Raw genomic sequence first — 17,355 nt, 5'->3', positions numbered from 1 at the left:
ACTGTCACCTTATTTGTACAGGATATTGCAAGGGACAGAAATGCTACAAATATAAAGAATACAGGAAAGATTTTGACCATTTCTTAACTCTTAGGAGTCATATGAGTACTCATTCTGAAGACAACATTTCTGAATTTATTGACTGTGGCAGAGTTTTCAATCTAGAGTCATCCTGTAGGGAACACTCAAGAACTCTCATAGGAGAGAAATCTTCTGAATGTAATCAATGTCTTCTGTCCTTCAGCTTACACTCTTCCTTTTCAGTACATGTGCAAAAACCTGTTGGAGAGAAACTCTGCAAATGCAGTGACTATGGACAAAGACCTTCCCTTAGTGTGCACAAAAACTCGTGTACTGAGGAGGGAAGCTCTAAATGTGGTAAACATGGGAAGGTTTTTACTGGCCCCTTGTCCCTTCAGAAATGTGCGAGACTTCACACTGCAGAGAAACCTTATGAATGTAGTGACTGTGGGAAAATATTCATTTTTCACTCTTCCCTTAAGAAACATGTGAGATCACACACTGGAGAGAAGCCTTATGAATGTAATCATTGTGGAAAATTCTTCAGCCAGAGCTCTCATCTTAATGTGCACAAAAGAACTCACACTGGAGAGAAACCCTATGACTGTAAGGAATGTGGCAAGGCTTTCACTGTTCCTTCCTCCCTCCAAAAACATATGAGAACCCACACTGGAGAGAAGCCCTATGAATGCAGCGACTGTGGGAAAGCCTTCATTGATCAGTCATCCCTTAAGAAACATCGACGCTCTCACACTGGAGAGAAACCTTATGAGTGTGATCAATGTGGAAAATCCTTCAGCACAGGCTCTTACCTTATTGTGCACAAGAGAATGCACACTGGAGAGAAAACCTATGAATGTAAAGAATGTGGGAAGGCCTTTAGGAATTCCTCTTGCCTGCGGGTACATCTGAGAACTCACACAGGAGAAAAGCCCTATAAATGTATTCATTGTGGAAAAGCATTCAGCACCAGCACTAACCTTATAATGCATAAGCGAATACATACTGGGCAAAACTTTAAGAATTAAATGTCTACAGGCTAGCTTTAAGTGGTCCTTCACACCTCATTCCTCACTCTAGAACTCACACTGGCGAGAAACCTCATTGTGACCAATGGTGAAAGCCTTTAGGCACAACTCTCACCTTATACAGGGAGCAATCTTGTAAGTGTTACAGTTCTGTGGTTGTCTTATCAGTGAGTGTTTCATCCTTAGAGTTTGACAACTCATTAATCGAGTATTAAATATAATGTAGCATTCTAAATTTCCCTTGATTTACATCACAAAAGTTTTGATAGATAATGTTTTCATTGTAATTTAGAACCAATTCTCATCAAGATGTCTTGGATCTCTACAAGATTCTTAGATTTAGAAATGTGTTTTAATGTGAAAACTCTGCATATTTTAATTATCTTTTAGTTATAGATTTATAGATTTATAGATTTCTAATTTAATTACATTGTGCACTCAATATATCGTCTTCGTGACATAGATTCTAAATGACACATATTCAGATAGAAAATTGTTGATTTGCTTTGTGGCCTAATGTGTCAGATAGAACCAGTTGCTGTCCCATATTCATTGCTTTCTTCCTTCCTTAAAGTAACAGAACTACAATTGTGTTCAAGTTGGCAGTGTGGACAGTTTGTTAAGGAATCATCTAGCTTTCCTTGCAGCTATGAGTGCCCATGAGCCCACAGTCCTGGCCAATGAGAAAGAGTGAGAGCTGCTCCTGGGTTTTAAAGAAACCCATGGAAATGGGAGCATCTCATCTGGCATTTTCTCGTTACCATTTTCCATTTATCTTATCTCTCCTTCTTTCTTAGGAAATAAACCAAAAGGATGGCAGTCATAGGCTACTGATTATACAGCAAGGACATAATATAGTATTTAGCTGTACCAACCCTGGGTTGCTTATTTCTGGCCTTCATGTAACATGAAAAAAAAAAATAAGCTCCAAACTGGATTAAACCACTCTTGTAGGAAGATTCTATTACAACGGATTTCACTCTCAATTGATAGATGTCTTATGTGGCCAGGTTTTATCAATCCTTCAAGTATAGTTGAGAACAATTTATATTCTGTAATTATCAAGTATAATAGATTTATCTGATAGATAAATCTTACTCTGTTTATTAAATCTGTATCATTACAAACCTTATCTCCTGGTCAACCAATGGTTGCTGGTATCATTATGCCAACAGGAATTCCCAGTTTGGGGTATAACAAAGAAGGAAAATTTATTCAGGACAAAACAGCTCCATCGTGAAACAGCACAGCTGTGGAATACCTTACTACTGTTATACCTCAATTATGAAGCAGCAGGACAGCATGGCTATGAAGAGGCCCTGGGGCTGGTGGCCCTGGGGCAAGGTCCTTCTTTGGCTAGGCAGCTCTGTCCTGCTCTATTCTACCTCACTCAGCCCCTGTGCAGGTATTCTCTGCTCTATTCCAGTGAGACACTTTCCCAGTTTTAGCTCCAGCAAGGGAAACAGTCTTGTCTTCAGGGGAATGGGGAAGTGTGCTCCCAGAGGCAGAGGACCCTCAGAATGTTACAAGGACCCTGGACCCTCAGAATCAGATAGCAGTTGACTTACATAGACAGAAGTCCCTGACCCTGGTCCTTGATTGATCCGCCCTCATGCAAATGAGGACTCCAAATCCTTGCAGTTTGATTGGTCTAAAAAGCATTGTCCTGATTGGTCACAAGGGAGCTGTTCTGATTGGTCAGTGAAGATGTTAATGAATATGGCGGCACAGCTCCTATTGCATGGGAAAACCTCAGTCCTATTGGTTGAAATATGACTCCAGGAACTCTGTGAGGGCTGGCTTGCAGAAACATAGTGCAGGAAGGCAGTCCAGTGCAGAGGCAGGCAGATTAATGTAGGCTTCTCCCTAAAGTGTGGTTTGTATGAGAGGACTCTATATAGAAATGGCTGCTAGGCTCTGTTTAAAAAATTAAGCCCAGTTAAGCCACCAGGAGCCCATCTTAGTAGGTATCTTCTTTCTTAGGGTCCACACAACTTACCCTCAAGTAGTTCACCAAAAAAATGTAAGTCTTTATCTAGAGAGGGAGCCAACACGTAAAATGCTAAAATGGATAAATCTACTTTAGTCCTAGGCCAGTTGTGGGATAGGCACAGAATCAGCAAGGAAGTGTGCGCTCCTCTGGATTGGCTGTGGGCAACAGATTGGAAAGTGCATGCATAGATAAGTGGAGGCTCCTGGGGTTCAATGGTGCCTGGCTATTCTCTCTTTTGTTTAATAGTGGAACTAGCCATATGGAAGTTAATCTAAAGTTCCAACAGACTGACAGGAATGTGGGTAGCCTTTTGTCAGAGCTAGCCCACAGCTATTAACAGGCTAACTATTTTGTCTTTTTCTCTCATTTCTCTAGCATTGTAATTTAATTTAAAGCATCTCAATTCTTTTCTTGTTGGTTTCAAAGTTAAGAATTTCTTCCTGCGGGATGTGTTAAATGTTACAAGGACCATGGACCCTCAGAATCAGATAGCAAAAAAAATGAAGTGAATGAGAGAGGTCCCTATTTCTAGAAAGAGACATTGCAGTGACAATTTCATTAGTGACATTGCTACTGTAAAATCAAGCATTTTGAAAATATCCCTTAGTATTTCTTGGGTACATGGTATCACTGCTGACCTCAAGGAGAACAAATGTGATGGTGGCAGAAAGATGCCAGATGAGTTGAAGAGAGTGGAAATGGAAAGTATAGACCTATGTTTAAATCCACCAAGTAAATTTGAAGAACTAATTGGCTTTATTGAGTGATAATGGAATCAGCCAGCATCCCATCCAACAACCAGAAGAGTTGTACAAGTGGAGGTTTTTATTAGGAAAATGGGGCAAATGAGTCATTAGCAAAAAAAAAGGGGGGGAGGTATTTTAAGCCAAGCCATCTTTTTTGGGGAGAAGGGAACTGCAGGAGCCTTTATCATGCAGATTACCTTACTACTGCTAATCTAACTATCAAGGTCTTAACACAAGTGACCCCATTTTAAGCCTGTGGTTTTCTCATTAATAGACAAAATATCCAAAAATTTGGAACAATACCCAAAAAAAATGTTTCATTTTCATTGAAAGATAGGTGAATGTAGAAGATTCCCATGACATTAGACATGATAATATTGCATGCAAACTTTGGGGGGGGAGGGGGGAATGGATAGGGAAGGGAAAAGTGATAGTGTAAATTCCCCAGAACGTTCAGAAGAGATGGAATAATTATACAAATAATTATTGAATGACGGTGGTGGCTAATATTGTGATGGCATTGTTTCCAATGAGACCATATATCCAATGAGGCCCTATAACTGAGAATTGAAGAATCCTTGCCGAAACCGGTTTGGCTCAGTGGATAGAGCGTCGGCCTGCAGACTCAAGGGTCCCAGGTTTTATTCCGGTCAAGGGCATGTACCTTGGTTGCGGGCACATCCCCAGTAGGAGGTGTGCAGGAGGCAGCTGATCGATGTTTCTCTCTCATCGATGTTTCTAACTCTCTATCCCTCTCTCTTCCTCTCTGTAAAAAATCAATTAAATATATTAAAAAATAATGGAGAATGAGAATTGAAGAATCCTGGGTAAGATTCAGCCAAGCATCAGCTTGTCTAACTGCCAATTCCCAAAGCAGCAACTTCTTCTCATTCTATACAATTACTTTATTTACACTGCCACCCATGCAGACTGATGGACACCAGACCAATATAATTGACCTCTGAGATAATAGGTCCTGTAAACCCCGCAACTCAAAATTAAACTGACATTTTATCCTCCCTAAAATGTTGCTTTTTCTTTTATTACCATCACTGTAAAAGCTACACCATTAACTCTGGCACCCATGCAGTTGTTTCCAGTGGTTTTTAATCAGGCTGAGATTGCCCCTGCAGGACAATTGGCAATGTCTGGAGATGTTTCTGGTTGTAACAGTACAGAGTTGGCATCTAGTGGGTAGTCCACAGGAACCTCTTAAAAATCTCACAGGACATGAGACAGCTACTCACAAATAATTTTATAGACCAGAATGCCATTATTGTCATGGATTAGAAATGCTAATAGATTCTTGAGAACTAATGTTAAAATTTTTATCTAAAAAATCCCAGCCATCGTCTTATTTTATAACAATATTGAAAGTATTATCTGAAAAAATCTCACAATCTTGCTCTGTTATTTTGTTCTATTGCATCTTTTTTATTGTGATTAAATATACATAACATAAAATAAAATATTTTAACCATATTTAGGCATACAGTTCTATTGGTTTGACATCAAGGACATTCAGCCCAGCCAGTGTGGTTCAGTGGTTGAGCGTTGACCCATGAACCAGGAGGTTGCTGGTTTGATTCCCAGTCAGGGCACATGGCCCAGGTTGTGGGCTTGATCCCCAGTAGAGGGCATGCAGGAGACAGCCTATCAATGTTTCTATCTTTCCCTTTCTCTCTCTGAACTTGGTAAAAACACATTTTTTTAAAAAAAGAACATTCACTTTGTTGTGCAACCATCACCACCATCCATCTCCAGAATTTTTTCATCTTCCCAATTGAAACTACCCATTAAACATGTGCTCCCCAATTTCTCCCTTTTTCTAGTCCCTGCCAATCACCACTCTATTTCTTATCTCTGTGAATGTCACTGCTATTGGTACCTCATATAAGTGTAATTATACAATATTTGTCGTTTTGGGACTATCCTGTTTTACTTAGCATATTTTCATCTACATTATACATGTGTAAGAATTTCCTTCATTTTTAAGGCTAAATAGTATTCTGTTTTATGTTCATACCACATTTATTTTTATCCATGCACCCATTGATGGGTACTTGGGTTGTTTACACTTTTTATTTATTGTCAGTATTGCTGCTGTAAACATGAGTGAGTGTTCATAGAGATATCTGTTTGATTCCCTGCCTTATATTACTTTATTTGTTTCCATAGCTTCTTTCACAATTGAACTCTATTTATTGATTCACCTCTTTATTTACTTTTTACTCCACTGGAGAGTAAGCTATATGACAACAGAGACTACTTCACAACCATGTTCCTAGTCCCTAAAACATTGTAGGTTCTCAGTAAATATTTATTGTATAAAATGAATGGATCAGTCTTCTAAAAAGACTGCTTTATAATTACAGTTGACCCTTGAGCAATGCAGGGGTTATAGGCACCAACTCTCTGTGCAATCAAAAATCCGTGGATGCTCAAGTTCCCTATATAAAATGGTATAGATCAGTGCATATAGTCAGCTCTTCACATCCACAGACTCCTAACCAAAGACTAAAAATAGTACAGGTATTAATCTGTATATAAATGGACACCCATAGTTCAAACCCATGTCGTTCAAGGACACTGATTTTTTTCCCAGATATCATTATGAAGCAGCCCCACTGATAGCTAAATTTTAGATAACTAGACTCAAGTAATAAATCCAGAACTTCTGGGGTTTGCATAAATCCATGGTCGGCAAACTGCGGCTCACGAGCCACATGCGGCTCTTTGGCCCCTTGAGTGTGGCTCTTCCACAAAATACCATAGCCTGGGCGAGTCTATTTTGAAGAAGTGGCGTTAGAAGAACTTTAAGTTTAAAAAATTTGGCTCTCAAAAGAAATTTCAATCGTTGTACTGTTGATATTTGGCTCTGTTGACTAATGAGTTTGCTGACCACTGGCATAAATCATTCCATATGAGAGTAGATAAGAAGCAAAGACAAGATCACCTGGGCTGTCAACAATGTGTCTGTGTCCTTCCTGGTTATGGAAAGGTGGTAGTCACTGGAGGAGACTAGGGAAATAATCTAAAGGTTGCTTTATAAAATGTTTATGGAAGCTTTTTTACAGCACCTGGAGCTCTGCCCGACTTCCATGGCATTGGGAATAAAACATGTTCAACAAAACCTAAGGTTCCTCTGACCAAATGGTCTCTGTATTTGCAGTGCACAACTCTGGCTCTGTCTGGAAGGACATATGCCTCGTAAAGAGTTCACACCTCTCCTTGAGAAGATTTATCTTCACTGATAAACTCTCTCCACTTAGATTTCAGAGCAACCTTACTGCTAAGTCACTGGGTTCTCCTGCCCAGTCTCTTTTGCAGGTTCCTCCTCTCTCAGGGTGCCCCCGTGTTCTGTCCAAGGTCTTGCATATTCACACTTGGTCCTCTGAGGATCTCAACCATCTTCCAGGCCTCAAAGCTAAATATGTCTATAACCCTCCAATTTTTACCTTCAGTACAGACCATAGCACAAACTGCAGACTCTACTGAAATGTCAAACAAACATCTCCATACTTTCACTGTGGCACAATATACATAACCTAAAATTTACCATTTTAACTATTTTTAAGTGTACGGTTCCATGGCTTTAAGTACATTTACATTGTTGTGCAACCATCATGACTATCCATTTCCAGATATTTTTCATCTTCCCCAAACAAAAACAGGTACCTATTAAATACTAACTCCCCGTTCTCCTTCCTCCCATCTCCTGGTAATCTATATTAACCTTTGGATCTAATGAATTTGACTGCTATAATAATATAAGGGAAACCTTATATTTCTCAATTTGGAATATCTCAATTTGAACATTTCAAAACCTGAACTTCTAATGTTTCCTTTCCTTCCAAATTTGCTCCACTCATAGCCCTCCCTGTCTCAATGGATGCAATTCCATTCTTCCAGTTGTTCAGGCCTCAAACCCTAGAGACATTCTTGGCGTCTCTCTTTTTTCTCACACCCACATCCTCTTGCTTCTACCTTTAAAATGTACCCTAACTGACTGCTTCTCAACCCTTACACTACTATCCCCACCTTGGTCCTAGCTACCTACATGACGCCAGGATAGTATAAGTCAGCTCCAAGTAGGCTGCCTCACACCCTGTAATCCATGCTCAACCCAGCAGCCATAATGATTTTTAAAATCCTAGGTTCGATCATGTCATGTGTCTGCTCAAACCACACTGTTGGTCCGCACACTGAAGGGTCTTGGGTTCAATTCTTAGACAAGGGCAGGTACCAGGGTTGCAGGCGCAATCCTGGCCCCAGTAGTGTGTGTGCAGGAGGCAACCAATTGATGTATCTCCCTCACATCGATGATTTTCTCTCGTTTTCCTCTCTCTCTCTCTCTCTCTCTCTCTCTCTCTCTCTCTCTCTCTCCTCCCTCCCACCCTCTCTCCCTTCCTTCCACACTCTAAAAATCAAGGAAAAAATATTCTCAGGTGAGGATTAACAAAAAATAAAGAAACCCCTGCAATGACTCCCCAGTCACTCAGAGCAATGAAGGCAAAAGCCCTTCAGTGGCAGAGAAAGCCTCACAGGATGACCCCTGATGCCTGTCCTCCTCTGAGCTGCTCTGCTCCCCCTCACTGGCTCTGCTGCAGCCACATTGCCTCCAGGCAACCTCCCACCTCAGGGTCTTGGTATTAACCTCACCCTCTGCCTGGGGCACTGTTTCCCCAGATGTGCACTCACCTAAATCATTCACCATCTTCACAAATGTAACTTTCTCAATGAGGTTTATGAAGACCATTGGTTTTAATATGACAGCCTGCTCCTTCCCATACCCCTGATTCTCTTAATCCTGTGGCCGTTGAGCCTAAAATAATGACTGACACATAGTAAATGATCAGTAAAAATAGCTTTGATAAGTTGAGTAAAAATGTGGTTCTGAAGGGGCTGCCAGTAACATTGACTCCTCACCACAGATTGCCCAATGTGGAAAGAAGACTTTTTTTTTTTACACATAGGAGCTTAAATAAATCTAGTTTCTATTAAGTAGTCAGTCAGCATTTTTTTTTTACACATAGGAGCTTAAATAAATCTAGTTTCTATTAAGTAGTGAAGCTACCAGACATGAGTAGTGAGAACATCGGTTTCCCAGTCTAAGAAAATAAAGCTGATAATCTGAAAGGAAATCCTCGCAGTGTTTGAGCCCCTGTGTGCAGTTGTGCCATGCACAGCTGAGCCAAGGATTCATGTGCAAGCAGCTTTATGGGAAGGAGCAAGGGACATGGAACATGGGTTAGGCAGAGGAGATGTGATACAGAGAAGAAAATACATCCAATAAAATTTACCGTGTGTCATTTCCCACGGCAAGTAAGCTGAGTTTTCATCCTGAAAGGAAATTCTGGAAAGTGGCACAAGATTCAAACTTCAGAATTATCTCAGCTAAGGTGTGAAGGATAATGTTATACCCCACGACTCTCCATCAAGAGCTGTCCCTGACGGGGCATGATTCCCTGTCACTTCTGCCATTATGTATTGGGAAAAGTAAGTTCCACCTGGTGCTGACCATGGCAGTCAGGCTGGTGTGCAATGCCAATACTGAAAGGATCTCAGAAAACATGGGAGCAGTGCTGACCAATTTTAACAGATTTTACTACTTCACCCTTCACTGCAAACACAATTCTGTCAACACTCTTCTCAACAGTCCACAGCGTGTAGCTACTATTCCTGATGGCACCTCCAGAGAGTACCCTCCCCCAAAGATAAACCACTTGACACAACAAGTCTTATTCTATTGTATTCATTATTACATGTTTTGGGATCTTGGGGTATCTTAAAACTACAATGATGTGAAATAAAGATACAATAAAACAGAGAGTGAAGAAGAAAGGAGGAGGAAAAAAGGAAGGAAGAAAAAAGGCAAAGACTAGATAGAGCAGCATCTAAGAGTTGTCTATGTCAGTGGTCAGCAAACTCATTAGTCAACAGAGCCAAATATCAACAGTACAACGATTAAAATTTCTTTTGAGAGCCAAATTTTTTAAACTTAAACTTCTTCTAACGCTACTTCTTCAAAATAGACTCGCCCAGGCCGTGGTATTTTGTGGAAGAGCCACACTCAAGGGGCCAAAGAGCCGCATGTGGCTCGTGAGCCGCAGTTTGCCGACCACAGGTCTATGCAATATATTAAAATGAATCACCTGAACAAACTGGCTTTCAAATCTAGATTCCTACTCTTAAAGTTGAAAATCTCATCACTGTTACAGGAAAGTTGTGCTAGCTCAGGACTGTGGGTTCAGTGTCAGGTTAGAGTCCCTCTCAATCTCAACCTCTTTCTCTGAAAAATGGAATAAATGAGATAAAGTAGCGCAAAGAAATGTTGTCATGACCACATAAAATTATACATGTAAAGCTGCGATTTTCAACCTTTTTCATCTTATGGCACATAAACTAATTACTAAAATTCTGTGGCACACCAAAAATGTATTTCTTGCTGATCTGTCAAAAAACAGGTATAATTTTTATTCATTCACACTGGACAGCTATTGTTTTTGGCTGTTGTCATTTTTTTAAATATATCCTTTTATTTCAGAGAGAAAGAGAGAGGGAGAGACAGAAACACCAATGATGTGAGATAATCATTGATTGGCTGCCTCCTGCACACCCCTTACTGGGGATGGAGCCCACAACCTGGGCATGTGCCCTGACTGGGAATTGAACTGTGACCTCCTGATTCATAGGTCAAAGCTCAACCACTGAGCCATGCCAGCCGGGCAGTTGTCACTTTTTTAAATTTGACAACCTAAGGGAAAAAGGTCAGTGCCTCTGACTAAATAGTCAGGTATTGCAAGTTTTAAAATTTTTTGCAGTTTAAAATCACTGATGTAAAGCAACAAGCAGAGTCCTGATATGGTAAGAAATTTTTATGTTTAGTGTGTGATTTTTGTTCCATTTCTTCCAGAGAAAAATAAACACACAACCAAATTAAGGTGAAGAATATCAACATTTGAGAGGATAATTTGGGGGGCGGGGACCACGTCAGCACTTCATATAAGTGCTTCAAATCTAATGTTAGGAATCTCAGGAATGGCTGTGAGAAAGATAAAACTCAATGGGCTGCAAATAGAGGGGGAAAAAAGACAAAAAGAGTTACTGAGGGGAAACAAAATAAACAAATCAACAAAATAGAAACAGACTCTGAGAACAGACTAGTGCTTGCCAGAAGAGAGGGAGTTGGGGTACTGGGTGAAAAAGGTGATGGGATTAAGAAGTACAAATTAATAGCTACAAAATACTCATGGGATATAAAGTACAGCATAGGGAGTATAGTCAATAACATAGCAATAAATATATGTGATACCAGGTGGGTACTAGAAATATTGGGGGGAAACACTTTGTAAAGTATATAATTGCCTAACTGCTATGCTGTATACCTGAAACTAATACAAAATAATACCGAATGTAAACTGTAATTGAAAATTAAATTTAAAAAGAAAAGAAAAAGAAAGTCATAGGAGCTTTGAAAATAGAAGAAATGAAGCCTGTGTTTCAGGAAAGAAAAAGAATCAGATTGAAATCCTTGACATTGGCCTTTGGGGACTTCAATGTTTACTTAGTTCTGAGGCCAGTGGCCCATCACAGGCAAGGGGCTCCTTGGCTAAAGAGCCTTCCCAAGGCCCCCTTCACATCCTCGTTCCTCAGGCTGTAAATAAAGGGATTCAGCATGGGGGTGACTATGGTGTACATGACTGAGGCAACTGAGTTGTAACGGGTAGAATGGGTCACAGCAGAACTGAGGTAGACCCCCAGGCTTGTCCCATAGAACAAGGAGACCACAGAGAGGTGAGACCCACAAGTGGAAAATGCTTTATATTTTCCCCTTGCAAAGGACATTCTCATTAAAGAGGAGACAATCTTAGAGTAAGAAAAGAGAATTCCAGTAAAAGGAAACACGCCCAGTAAGGCAGTAGTCACATACAAGAAGATGTCATTGATGAGGGTGTCAGAGCAGGCCACCTTGAGAATCTGAGTCAGTTCACAGAAGAAATGTGGAAGTTCAGTGCCTACATAGAAGGACAACTGCCTCATCAGTAGAATATGAGCAAGGGAGACCCAGAAAATGATGAACCAACACAACAGAACCAGGAAGACACAGAGCTGGGGGTTCATGATGACCAGGTAGTGCAGGGGGTGGCAGATGGCCACATACCGATCATAGGCCATCACAGTCAGGAGGAAACCATCCATTCCAGCAAAAATCATTAAAAAAAAATACACCTGAGTGAAGCAGCCGATGTAGGAGATGGCTTTGCTCTGTGTCTGGATGTTCATCAGCATCTTCGGGATAATGGTAGAGGTGAAACAGATGTCAATAGAGGACAGGTTGGAGAGGAAGAAGTACATGGGGGAGTGGAGATGGGAGTCAGAGATGATGGCCAGGATGATGAGAAGGTTCCCAAGTATAGTGAACAGGTACATGGATAGTAACACTCCAAAGAGGAAGGGCTGTAGTTCAGGATCCTCTGAGAGACCCAGGAGCAGAAATTCTGATATTTCTGTGTGGTTTCTTGCTTCCATGGAGCTGATGTGTCTGCTGGAGAAAGAGGCCAAATAAATGTTTAGAGAACTGCCAACTGGAACATCAGCTAGTGGTCACCTTTGTGAGGACATCCTTCCAATGACTATGATTCATTCAGACAAATGGTAGCCATTTTCATTTTAAATGTAATCATTTAGCCTGTTTTAAATTTATAGAAATTTTTTTTTTATCTCTTACTGGTTCTAATTCTACTTTAAGCTATGGACATAAACCAATTACTTCTAAGATATGACCCTTCCAAAATAATTAAAGACATTGAACATCTTTTCTTTGGTAATCTTCATACTTCTTTCATTTAAATAGGTTTATAACAGACATGAATTCCTGGATTCCTAGATGCTTCCCATTGATGAGACAATTAACTCTCAAGTACCTTATCTTAAAATGTTGTTACTGCTATTACCTCCTTTGTGAGTATTAAAAATGCCTTTGTGCACGATAGGATCTCAGTAAATTATAGCTATTAGTATTACTAATAATCTATTCCTTTTATTACAATGATCATTGATATATAACTCTCCCAAAGAGCAGTGCAGAAATGTGATTCAGAAAATGGGATCTTGAGTGAGACTTCCTAGAATAGAATTTTGGTCCATCACCTTCCTATGTGTGACCTTGACGAAGTTCTTTAATCTCTCTCAGCTGCAGGTACCTCCCCTCTATAATGGGAGTCATAAATATTTTCTACATTGTAATACTAATGAGTGATGTAAATGAGATGATGCATGTAATTTTCTAGTGACATACAAGTGGACACCTGATAAATGTGAACTTCTGTTCTTAACATCACAACAAATCTGTTTTGCCTGGCCATCAATAATCAATACTCCCCTTAAACAGGGCCAGCCAACAAAGATGGAATTCTGATCATTCTAAACACAAGAGATCTGTTACCTCTTTTGCTCACCACACACTTCTAATCAGTGACAATCCTCTTTCAGTTACTGCCTGCCAGGTAAGGGGAAAGCATGTGGACTGCATAAATTAGGTTGGTATACAAAAATTCACAAAACCAGTGAAGTACAATACAAAGCGTGTGTGTGTGTGAGTGTGTACATGCTCTTGAGTAAAGATGTGTTGCATTAAATACCAGCAGTTAATTGTAAAATAAAGGCATTGATAGATTTGATTTAAAATATTCAAAATTTCTATATATCAAACCATCCTATTAATGTAAGAAACATTCAAACCTGTAATGAACTTTTTGTGAGTTTATTTGAGCCAAACTGTCGACAATTGCCAGACAGCAGAATCTCAAGGTATTAATATAATGCTTTAGAGAATGGCAGTTTTTCAGCTTGTTTTATGCACTGCAATCAAAAGAAGAAATGTAAATGGGTTACTTGAAATCCATTGGTGATGGATTAGGGAGGTGAGAGAAAGCAAAGGAGGAGGGAACCTCAGATTGGATAAAAAGGTAAAATGATAGACACATGCTTCTTTTATTTAGGTGGGTACAGGATAGTTAACAGTTGTTATAACAATGTTATGGTCATAAGGAAACCCCTCTAATGTGTGAAATGATTATTGTGTGAAATGTTTGCTGTGTGGAGACCGAAATAATCTGTAAATTCCAAATTGGTGAACACCCCACTATCTTTTTTTTTTTTTTTTAACTTTAACTCCAGAATGTTTTATTGGCCCAATGTCCTTTGAAACACAAAAGTTTTTAATGTTTACAGAGTCCAATTTATCTCTTTTTTCTATTGTTGCTTGTTCTTTTGGTGTCATATCTAAGAAACTATTGCTTAATCCAATGTTAGGAATATTTACTCCAATGCTTTCTTCTAAGAGTTTTATAGTTTTAGCTCTTACATTTAGATCTATGATACATTTTGAATTAAATTGTTTATATGGTGTAAGTAGGGGTTCAACTTCATTCTTTTGCATGTGGATATCCTGTTGTTGTCTCCACACTCTTGTCTAAAATTAATTGATCATACATATAAGGGTTTATTTCTGAATTCTCATTTCTAGTTCACGAATCTATATGTTTACTATTATTTTTAAAATTCTCAATCGAGGAGTGAGGATATTTTTTCCATTAATTCTAGAGAGTGGAAGGGAGGTGGGGGGGAGAGAAGAAGAACAAAGTAGGAGGGATCTCAATACCAGATTTCAAGCTGTATTACAAAGCCACTGTTCTCAAAACAGCCTGGTACTGGCACAAGAACAGGCATATAGACCAATGAAATAGAATAGAGAACCCATATATCGACCCAAACCACTATGCTCAATTAATACTTGACAAAGGAGGCATGAACATACGGTGGAATCAAGACAGTCTCTTCAATAAATGGTATTGGGAAAATTGGACAGATACATGCAAAAAAAAAAAAAAATGAAACTAGACCATCAACTTACACCATACACAAAAATAAACCCAAAATGGATAAAGGACTTAAACATAAGACAAGAAACCATAAAAATACTAGAGGAATCCACAGGCAGAGAAATCTCAGACATATGCCTAAGCAAATTCTTCAATACCGCTCCTAGGACAATGGAAATTAAAGAGAAAATAAACAAATGGGACTACATCAAAATAAAAAGCTTTTGCACAGCAAAAGAAACCATCAGATGTTCGAGGAAAAGATGGCGACCGGCAGGAAGGTAGGGAGAGAGAGAGTGTGAGTGAGGAACCCATAGAGGAGAGTGTAGATGTGTGTGGTGTGTGTGTGTGTATGAGATAGGGTCAGTTAGATTCTGCAGGTCTTCCAAGGGGCTCCCGAACAGGGCAGCCCTAGACGGCGGAGCCCCGCGCACAAAGCGGACACTTCTCGGCGGCTGGTGCGGACGCAGAGACCACGCCATCTTGAGAAACAGAGCTGCCTGAGACTCAGATCCTGGCTTCTGACACAAACCAGGACCCTGCAGCCACCGGGGACAGAGAACTGCTATCACAGCTTCAGACAAACAAACAACAAGAATCCAGACTTCCCGGCAGATTTCCGTGAGTCAAAGAGCCTATCCCCCTCCTCGCAGACGCTGATAGCGCCATAGTAACTGATAGACCTGCCTCTCCCCCAAGCTGCTGAGCGCCCACAGCGCGCAGAAAGCGCCATAGTAACTGATAGACGCGCCCTTCGCCCTAGCTGCTCACAGGAGCGCGCACAGCGCGCACAGACAGCGCCATAGTAACTGATAGACCCGCCCCCGGCCCAAGCTGCCGAGCTTTGCGCAGGGACGCGCTCCCTCTTAGGGAATTTGGCGCACGCTCGCGCACGGGACAGAAGCAGCTCCCCGTCGGGGAAATCTGTCAGTGCGCACAGAGGGCTCCCCTTCGGGGAATTTGGGGGAATTTGGCTCGCGGGTCACAGCTCCCCCTTCGGAGATTCTTAAGAGCCTGCACAGAGGGGCTTCCCTTTGGGGAATTTGGCGCGCAGGACGGACTCCGCCCCCCTTCTGGGACTTTGGGAGAGTGCACTGAGCCGGCTCACCTTCAGGTTTTTAAGAAAGTGCGCTCTAGCCGGTTTGGCTCAGCAGAGAGAGCACACACAGGACGCAGCTCCACTTCAGGGAATTTGGCACGCCGGACACAGCTGCCTGGGATCCCTGACTCACAGCGCATTCACACTAAGAGCCAGCGACCCCAATTGTTGGTGCGTGCACACACAGGGACCCTGATTCTCAACGAGAAACCGCACAAGGCAACAGAGACTTTGACACTCGAGTCTTGGTGCAGACACAGGGAAACTCTGACTCCTGGCACATGCTAAGGATCTCATTCTCGGCACATACCAACAGTGTGGTGCAGACAGGGCCCCTGATTCTAAATGTGCACACGAGACCACACAGAACACTGGGGACACTGATCCTGGGCAAGTCTGGTTCCCACCAACCAAAGACAGCCACACGTCCTAGTGTCAGAGCACTTCAGTGAAACTAGGGTGGAGCGAAGTCCCCACAGCACACGGCCCAGGTCCACGCAAACAGAAGCTTGAGCTTTCTGGTAATAGCCAGAATGGGGAAACGAAATAACTCACAGAGGAAAGAAAATGTGGAGTCGCCAAGAAAGGAAATTAGTGAAAATGAAGCTTGCAACATGACCGAAAAGGAATTCAGAGTAATGGTCATGGAATTTATACATCGGATGGATGAGAAAATCAACAACTTATGCAAGAATCAGGAAGAAATGAAAAGTGATATAGCTACAATCAAAAACACCATGGAAAGTTTCAACAGTAGACTACAAGAAGCAGAGGACCGAATTAGTGAGTTAGAAGATCAGGTACAGAAACAAGCTCAAGCTGAACAGCAATTGGAGAAAAAAATTAAAAAGCAGGAGGAAAGCCTAAGGGAACTTCGGGACAACATGAAACGAAGTAACATGCGTATAATAGGGCTGCCAGAAGGACAAGAAGAGCAGCAGGGATTAGAAAATCTATTTGAAGAAATAATGACAGAAAACTTCCCGGATATGGGAAAGATAAAAGTTACGCAAGTAAAGAGAGTCCCAAGCAGGATCAACCCCAAAAGACCCACGCCAAGACATGTCATAATTTCAATGGCAAATATAAATGATAAAGAGAGAATCCTAAAGGCGGCAAGAGAGAGACAGAGAGTTACCTACAAAGGAACACCCATCAGATTGTCAAATGATTACTCATCAGAAACACAACAAGCTAGAAGTGAATGGAAGGAGGTATACAAAGTGTTGCAAAGCAAAGGACTGAATCCAAGAATACTATATCCAGCAAGACTATCAATCAAAATTGAAGGGGAAATCAGGAGCTTTGCAGACAAAAAAAGCCTCAGGGAGTTTATCACCACCAAACCAGCAATGCAAGAATTGCTAAAGGGAATACTGTAAAAAGAAGAAATAAACAGGTAAGAAGGAATACAGACACAAAAATAGATATGACTGCAAACAAATACCTTTCAGTAATAACTTTAAATGTAAACGGACTAAATGCTCCAATCAAAAGACATCGAGTAGCTGAATGGATAAAAAAACACGACCCATATATATGCTGTCTACAAGAGACCCACCTCAGAACAAGAGACTCACAC

At 40.8% G+C, this 17,355-nt stretch overlaps 1 protein-coding gene across 2 annotated transcripts in view; it reads right to left on the bottom strand.

Moving 5' to 3' along the window:
• LOC307098912 (olfactory receptor 7E24-like) overlaps positions 1 to 12,405 on the bottom strand; it is a gene marked incomplete at its 3' end in the record, with an annotated part of 280,559 nt that extends 268,154 nt beyond the window's left edge. The window contains exon 1 of one of the 2 annotated variants that reach the window (XM_079770049.1): positions 12,249 to 12,405. In XM_079770049.1, the coding sequence (XP_079626175.1) occupies positions 12,249 to 12,320 (72 nt within the window). In that variant the 5' untranslated portion in view covers positions 12,321 to 12,405. Of the gene's footprint in view, positions 1 to 11,378 lie in introns of those variants that run through there. The other variant, XM_079770048.1, reaches the window with a different exon arrangement.
• Positions 12,406 to 17,355: the final 4,950 nt, after the last annotated feature.

Source organism: Cnephaeus nilssonii, assembly GCF_951640355.1.
Source record: "Cnephaeus nilssonii genome assembly, chromosome: 5".
NCBI classification, from domain to species: Eukaryota; Metazoa; Chordata; class Mammalia; order Chiroptera; family Vespertilionidae; genus Cnephaeus; species Cnephaeus nilssonii.
This window is presented reverse-complemented; position numbering and strand designations above follow the sequence as displayed.